Source organism: Colobus angolensis, unplaced genomic scaffold, assembly GCF_000951035.1.
Source record: "Colobus angolensis palliatus isolate OR3802 unplaced genomic scaffold, Cang.pa_1.0 Scaffold163, whole genome shotgun sequence".
NCBI classification, from domain to species: domain Eukaryota; kingdom Metazoa; phylum Chordata; class Mammalia; order Primates; family Cercopithecidae; genus Colobus; species Colobus angolensis.
Window position 1 is genome coordinate 6892010 of NW_012114744.1, and position 8532 is coordinate 6900541.

At 35.3% G+C, this 8532-nt stretch overlaps 1 protein-coding gene across 2 annotated transcripts in view; it reads left to right on the top strand.

The window, feature by feature from the left end:
* The window catches only part of CPED1 (cadherin-like and PC-esterase domain containing 1), a 320989-nt gene extending 317145 nt beyond the window's left edge, over positions 1 to 3844 (top strand). For both annotated transcript variants that reach the window (XM_011937391.1, XM_011937392.1), the window contains exon 23: positions 1835 to 3844. In XM_011937391.1, coding sequence (XP_011792781.1) covers positions 1835 to 2047 — 213 coding nt within the window. In that variant the 3' untranslated portion in view covers positions 2048 to 3844. The remainder of the gene's footprint in view (positions 1 to 1834) is intronic.
* Positions 3845 to 8532: the final 4688 nt, after the last annotated feature.

The window sequence follows — 8532 nt, forward strand, 5'->3', positions numbered from 1 at the left end:
AGGGCCCTGGTGGCTTAGGCACCTGAGAGAATCTTCTGGTCTGTGGGTTGCGAAGATTGTGGGAAAAGCGTAGTATCTGGGTCAAATAGCACCATCCCTCACAGCACAGTCTCTCATGGCTTCCCTTGGCTAGGGGAGGGAGTTCCCCAACCCCTTTCACTTCCCTGGTGAGGCAATGCCTCACCCTGCTTCAGCTCTCCCTCCATGGGCTGCACCCACTGTCTACCCGGTCCCAGTGAGATAAACCGGATACTTCAGTTGGAAATGCAGAAATCAGCTGCCTTCTGCCTAGATCTCACTGGGAGCTGCAGACTGGAGCTGTTCCTATTTGGCCATCTTGCCAGCCCCCCATGTATCATTCATTTATTATAAAGACACCCAAAACATCCTTACCAGTACTTTTTCTCCTTCCCTTCCTCTCTTTTTCTACTTCCCAACTTTCCCCCAATCTCTCTCTCTCTCTCTCTGTCTCTCTCTCTCTGTCCCCCTTTTGCTCTCTAGTGCTAACAACCTGAGTTTGATTAACTCAGTAATGAAAGCTGATAATTATATGATTTCACCAGGACAACGTTTGTAAAATATACAAGTAGACACAAATGTAGCCTCTTTGTTTGGATGTGTCCGTACATCTATTCATAAAGTAACCATGAATGAAATCACAAGAAATGAACAATATATGTGGGGAGGGAATTTAGTAGCTTGGGGTGAGGAACAGAAATAGGAAATAAACTGTTTTATTATATACCCTTTTATAACTTATGATGCTTCTTAAAAACCACTGTTCTCTGTGGTAAGCAGATCTATGCAAACCTACCCCCAAAAGTTCAGGAAGCTGAGAGGCTGAAGAAAGAGGCCAACAAATCCATTTTCTTAGAAAGGAACTTTTAAAAGAGACTTACAAAGAGAAGCCCCTGTGTCTGTGTCTCAGGTAGCAGGAAGACACAATGGTGGTTCCCTGCACCATTATCACCCCAGACTCAGAGTTTATATGCCATTGGAAAAAGGTGATTCAGAGGGATGTGTAGGAAGATTGAAGTATGATAACATCAAGGTTGTTTTGACCTAAGGGCAGGATTTACCATAAGTGTGCTCTCACACAAGGAACAATAGATAAACTGGAAATCTTACAGACCTTCCTGGGACTGGGGTTAATCAGAAGTCAACGTGGCAGATTAGCATCCAGTGGAGTTACTTTAGCCTCCTATACAAAAAAAAAAAAAAAAGAAGAAGAAGAAAGAAAGAAAGAAAAATAAGTCCAAAACTAAATCTACATATATATATCTAAATATACAAAGTTATTAGTTTAATAGTGCAAGTGCCCAGAGCAACAAAACCACTAAAAGTAACAGTTAGCTTCTGCAATGGAAAAATGTTTTTTCTTTTCTCTGAAAATAGCTTTAATTGCCATTTTATAGAAGAGTGCCATGACATGTTTAGGGTACCATGTTTGAATCAGTGGCCCAGCAAAGGCACACCAGTACCTTTCCTATTGTGGTGCTATGTCAAACTGTATGTTAGTGTGCCTGGCCTGAAAACACACACACACACACACACACACACACACACACACAAGAGTGGCAGATAAATCATCTGAGATTGTTCCTTAATTGCATTGGAGGCAGCTGCAATGAGGTAAGAAAAGTGACAAAGTTGAATTTTAACCTTGGTCTTTTTTGAAGCGTAAGTTAGAGCCATTCCTGGTTATGTAAGTCATATTCATGCCCTTTTGGCAACATCCGTGTGGCAGAGATGCATGTTCAAGTTTGAGAGTTAGTTATGCAGGGATCAGATATTCTTGATTTTGCCTCACAGTTTTCTTGCTCTTCATTTGCAGGTAGTGAAATCAAAGTTATCCAAAGAATATAACTTTATTAAAATGAAAAGATCAAGAAATCATATCCTGGGAAGATATTTCAGCAATCAAAGCAAACTACAACAGGGCACTGTAACAGATTTTCGATCGCCATATCATGTCAGAGGTCCAATAAATCAGGTTTGTTCTGAAATCCTTCTCAGCAGGATGTGTGTAAATAAAAGGACTATGTAGGCGCCCTGCAGGAGAGCTGAATCTGGAGCTGGAGACAAGCTACTCACCCGGACAATGTTCTAGGAGCCAAGAGCTGCGCATCACACACATTTGAGATTGACCACACACACTTGTGCACACCAGCACATGCTTGCACACTGGTACACACACAGTTAAATAATGATAACACTTCTTCTTACAGCTTTATGAATTCAAGATGTGACCTTGAACACAAGTCCATTTCACAGTGAAAGATATAGCTAGAAAAACGTTACTTGAAGCATAGTTATTAACCAGAACCACTGTGGGCCAGGTATGGCATTGTGATAATAAAGAGAAATACAGACACTTGAATTATGTGAAAAAAAGATAATGGTCTTTCGTCTTGTCTTACCATCTCTATAGGTACATCAATATTGAAAAGGAGAAAAGCCAATTACATTCCACTGGCAAGTAGAGGTTGTGCTTGCATTCTTCACCAGGAGAAAATGTGGTGTTTATGATGGCTTAGGCTTTGTGAATCTAATGCTTATGAAAAACATTTCTTCCTATACTTTTTAAATTGTATTACTGAAAGGAAAAGAACAGGAATGTTCCACAAGGGAATTTTAAGAGATTCTATGAGAGAGATATAAAGTGAAATATTTTATCGTTAAAACACCAATATATTTAACTTTGCACTTCTTATGTTTCTCATAAACATTCCCTCTTGTCCTATCTGTGCACTTGGATGGGTAACTGCAGTCTGAATTAATGAAATACATAATTTTAAAGTAAGTAACAAAATTTAGTGCCTCATGTATTACTTTACTATGTTTCATTGATGATATTACTTAAATCTTGTGTTTGCCATGACAGCCCTATGTAACTTAAAATTGCAATTACATTTTATGTAAATATTTTGCAAAGGATTATGCATTCTCAAATGCATAGGTATTTTTTCCCATTGAGCATTTGCATATGTCCACAAATAGTATTATGTTACTAGTATCTATGTTTTGATTTTCCTGAGCAACTATATCAAATCCAAATTTAGAGTAGACATAAAATTATTATTTTAATTAAAACTGTGGCATACATATAATACATACCTAATTCTAGTAGTGAGAACTATCTCTTCTATCTCTTTAGGTTCAAAATGGTGAATTTCTTTATTATACAAATGCTTTGTTGTGAGATAACATCACACAGTTACAATGGATTTTAAAGGTTTGTCTTTTTTGGGTGGGGTGGGAAGCTGAGAGGGTTAATTCAATACATGGCTGAAATTACCAAATGTATAAATACCTCAATTTCACTACCGTACAAGAAAAAAACACCTATTTTGATTGATCGGTTCTTTTGTATGAATATCCACTTCCTTTAAATACTCTATTTTTATATATATTTTTATATGAAGATAAACATGAATTTATATTTAACTGTCTTAAATTATATTTACATAAATGCAAATATCATTTGATATAAACAATACAAATCTGCATCTTACAGATGATAATTTTTTAGAAGAATGATACAGTATTAACTTTAAAAATAAGACTTTTCTAATATACGCTTAAATGCAAACATTTTTAGATTTTCAGTGATCTTTTTTTAATGTCATAAAACGTTGCCTGTATGTGCAGCCTCTCCATCATGTTTTAACATATTGTGTACTCTGTAGCAGTTTTACAGTCAGTATTTCTTATAATTTTATTTTGACCTATCCGTAATCATCTGACTGAGGTTACTCTGGTATTTGCCTCTTCACTGCTGAAATAATAATGGATTTTAGAAACAATTGTAATAATATCGCTAATAAATATCTTACGAGTAATAGTCTGTGTTTGTAGAGTATCTTTTAATTTCTTTTTTACTGAAGATGTACAACTATGCAAACAGTGACCAGTTGGCAGGGATATTATCATGTGGATTCAAGAATTATAGCGTGGTTAAACAGGATTAACTAGATAGTCCCTTCTAAGCCTAATATTCTCTAAGTTTATGATCAGATGAACTTCCCACTGTGCAATCACCAAAATGTATGAAGATAATGTATTGTAGTGACAAGCTTTTTAAAAATAATAATAATAACAGCAATAATAAGACACTTAAAGGCCAAGAATCATTTTAATTGCTCCTTAACTGAAACTGCATTTTATTTTACCTAGGTGTATGTGTATGTGTGTGCACATGTGTTTGTACGTATTTAGCAAGTTCCTAATTTCAAGGGGAAAAAAATGGGAGCAGGCATTTTAACGTATTTTTAGGTGTAAAAGTTACAGGAAATGTATTATTTTGGTAAGAATTTATTAGAATCCAATCCAAACTAAACTAAAGAAAACATTTATAACATTAAAAGTCAAGAATAACTGCATAAACATTTCCAAGCGTCACTGTTGATCTTGTGTGTGGGTGGGCACGGGTGTGTGTGTGTGTGTGTGTGTGTGTGTGTTTAAAAGCACAGTGTACTATTTGCCAGCCACCCAAGTAGGCAGATAAAATCCTGCACAGGCATGAAAAAGAAGGGCTCACACTTGCCTGCTGGTTGGGTTTACATTTGGGTCATTCAATCTTCCTTGTGTTATTTGCCCATGTGCCTAGAAGTCTTCTCTACAGAGCAGCGATTCCTACTTAAGAATGTGTTGGAAGAAATTACTGATTTTTGAGATAGAAATATTTCCCATGATGTTTATGGAGAAAAAACTAACACTATTCTCCATTTGAAATGTCTTCTTTTAGTTTCCTTTCACTGAAGAATTCCAAGAAGAAATATAGAAATGGCTCAAAATTATGTAACCCAGTAAGAGTTACTTCAAAGTTATAATGCTTTGGCAGAGTAGGGAGGGGTGTCTAATATAGTGGTGAGATTAAGAGTCTAGATAGTTAATCAGGGTTAGGATCTTATTAAGTATTTTCCTAAGGGCTCCTCCATGTGAGTCAGTGCTGAAACAATCATCTTTATCTAAAATTTATCTGAATTTTTATCTTATAAAAAAACCCCCAATTCACCAATACCAGTGGCTATTAATGTATTTAAAATGAACAAAAATGACTGAGTGAGCTGGTATAAACTGATAACTTCAAAAATACGTGTTCAAGCACAAAATGATAGATAGCAGATTCCACCATTTTGAGTGGATCAAGGAATAATTACTCTCCAAATGCTGCTGTAGTTTTTTTTTTTTTTTTTTTAAACGTGTACTTAAAGTTGCAATGATTTTTATTGCTCTTGGAAACTAAGGCATTTTAATAGATCACTTCAGCCTAAGGGGATGAACCAGAAGTTGTCGGGAACCCCCAAAGACCTACTAAAAACAACAGGATGCTGCCAGCACCTACAAACAAGATTTTGTATTTGGCACAACTTCCAAGGTTTCATACTGTCAAAAAGCCTTTTATCATGTTTTTATTGCTGCAGTAACTGCTATTATCAACTTCCATATTTCTTTCATGATTCATTCACTTGATGTAGGGGGATACAGAACTCATTTTTTTCTAATTCATATAGACCATGCAGTCCTCCTAAAATGGTATTCCATTTGTTTTCTTTATGCTTGCTGAAATGTAAAGAATTTGTTTTATGGCCCTATTAAATGTCAGATCACTATGCTTTAACACACTAGATACATAATCAAATATTACTGTGAAAACTTATCAAGAGTATTTAAATTGTGTAAGTCTATTTGAAAGGCAAATAAAAATAATTACTTAAAACCAACTAATAGTTGGTTTTAATAAAAACTGTCACTTTTAGAGAAAACACCATAAAAGGATTCCTACAGTGTAGTAATATTTAGGTAGCTTAGGTTTTGGATTTGATTTATGTTGAGTGGTATTTTCTCCCAAGTCTGTAGCACTCTCTGCAAAAGACTTTTTAAAATTTTGTTTTTCAAAGACTTTTTTTCTAGCCCTTTTGGTAATATATCTGGGAAAAATATTCAATTGTAAATTAGGTTATGAGTAGACATTTAATATCTCTAACCAAGATGTCTTCTTAAGGTGATTTATGTGTAGCATCACATGATTCATTTTATCATATGAAATAAAAAATTATACTTTTTATAATATAAAAGAGTAATTCCTATGAAATCCATTACAATGTTTAGATATGTTTTAAAAGCAAATTATTTACAATTGATTATTGGTACATAAGAATTCAGAAGTAACATGGTTTCATAAATACAAAATGTGTTCAATTGATTCTCAACTATATAGTGACTTATTTTATTGTTGGGCTGGTGAAATGCAGCTATTTGATGCAGCTCTTAGCGCTAAGCTACACAGCTTAATGATGGTATGTGATTGATTTATATATTTTGTTCAATTGTATTTCCACTTTCTTTTGTATAATAAAGTCTGTTCAAAATATGCAGATTGAAAGCTCAGTGTATGCCATCAAGGTTAACATTTTAATTTTCTTTCCAGTATCAAATTTTTGTTTGGTCTATAATTGGTATGGTTTTAAAATTAAATCATAAATTTGAATATTAGAAAAAAATTTAAGGACACTAAAATTAAACAAATATATGTTGTAACTTGTAATATAACCATGTATCCACTAATCTCCATTTAGGTATAAGAAGTTGTTTGGTTTACAGTAGATCTTTTTACCTTAATAGCTGGATATCTGGGATTCAGAATTCTTGTGTCGCTTTTCAATAAATACATGGAAATAAGAGTGCAAAATGCCAACACTGAATGCAGGGCAGCCTAGAATAGTCCATGAGGTACATCACAGTCTGTGCAGGATTGAAAGGAAGCTACAGCATAGGCCTTCACACCAGGAGAAACTCTCCTCCACTGGGTTTGGGGATGGATACATATGAGTACCTTCTAGCTACCTCTGACATCTCTTCAACCTCTTCTTAGTGTAAATCACATTGGAGGGTCCAATTTCCAAAGAAAAAGCAAATAATAATTTTAAGTCTTTAGTGGACCAAAAATTATAACCTAGACTAATCAAATAGCAAGTGAATATGACTCTAATGATACTTTCTGATTTAAAATCAGGAAAAATAGAAAATGTGCTCTAATCATCGATACAGTATATCCTCAAGAACTTAAAATAGAAACCCATTTTTTATAAATTGATTTTTTCACCGAAGGGCTCACTCATGTACTGTGATCATTCCTGCTTGTCCTTACCTTTGCCTTTGAAATGGAACTTACGCAGTATTTTTGTGTGCATTTAATATGTAATACAAGATACATTTTAAAGCTTACATTTTTATGTTCTCCTTCTTGCCTTAATTACATGTAACATGAAGCTTATGTTTTAATGGGCATGGGCTCTCCAGTTTTACAGTATCATAAAAAGAGTTTATGAGCCTTTTGTTAAAAATCAGTGCCTATGTCATTGGCAGGGCATGGAATTATTTGCAACTACTTCTTCTACTTATAAGATAAAATTTGGTCTGAATTAAAAATACTATGAGGGAAAACTGAAACAATGCCTTTGTAGCCCGAAATGAGTTTAGTCATCAAATGGCACAAATTTGGGTCCCTCAGTTTCCACCACATGTGCATACCCCCTGGGGAAAACCTGATCTCTGTTCACACTTGCCTCTATAGAATACCCATTTCAATGTTCATATTAGTTATGCAAAATCAATGGCATGTTTTTAAAAGGGTGTGGATACACCCTTAGCTCAAGTTACTCCTGCCAAGAACAGGAATTATTACAATAGGATGGAGTTTCCAGAGCCATGTTATTGGTAAACAGCCGGAACTCTCTCTTGGCCACCTATCTTATAAATAAATTCATACCTTCCATGAATTATTTATGGATTCTGAGATGAAGCTGATACAGACATTGGATCTCAGGTTCTTATTTCCCAGAAGAATGTACAATCACAAAGTGGGTGATTGGCTTATGTGGTATTTTTCTCTTTCCTGGGATCATTACAAGTCTTTGAAGTACTGAGCTTCTTGAAGTCGATTTCTCTTCCAAGGGAAGCATCCCTGAGCAGTCATCTTTAGCAAACTGTTATCAAATACAGTGCAAATAAATGCCTTCCCTTCACCACTGATCATGGACTTGTTATGCTGCCTCTGCAGACAAGAAAGTCAAAACTGGTGGGTCAACGCCAAACCTTGCCTGGTTTGTGCCTGGGCAGAGTGTGTGTCAAATAAAAGACTTGAAAACAGGAATTCTGGATTATTTTCAAATACAGACTCATCCATATTGTATAAATACATGGGTGTGTGTGTATGTATAGATAAAATGTATGCACACACATACACACAATGAAATAGATAATGGAGCAGTATCAAATAATCTTATATCCATCGAATTAGTTCCTTTAAAACATTCCTCTTATTTTTTTATTTATAGCAGCATTTAAAACCTTTAGTATAACAGGTTCTATATCTCTAGATGCCTTCACCAGGTGCTCGTCTGAACATGTGGGGAATGCGCTGCAAGGCCTCCGCCAAGCAGTGACGGAGCAGGGAGGGATGTGTCAAGGGAGATGTCTGCCAGATGCTTTTCTCAAGAGATGACAAGTGACTCAACTGCCAGAAAT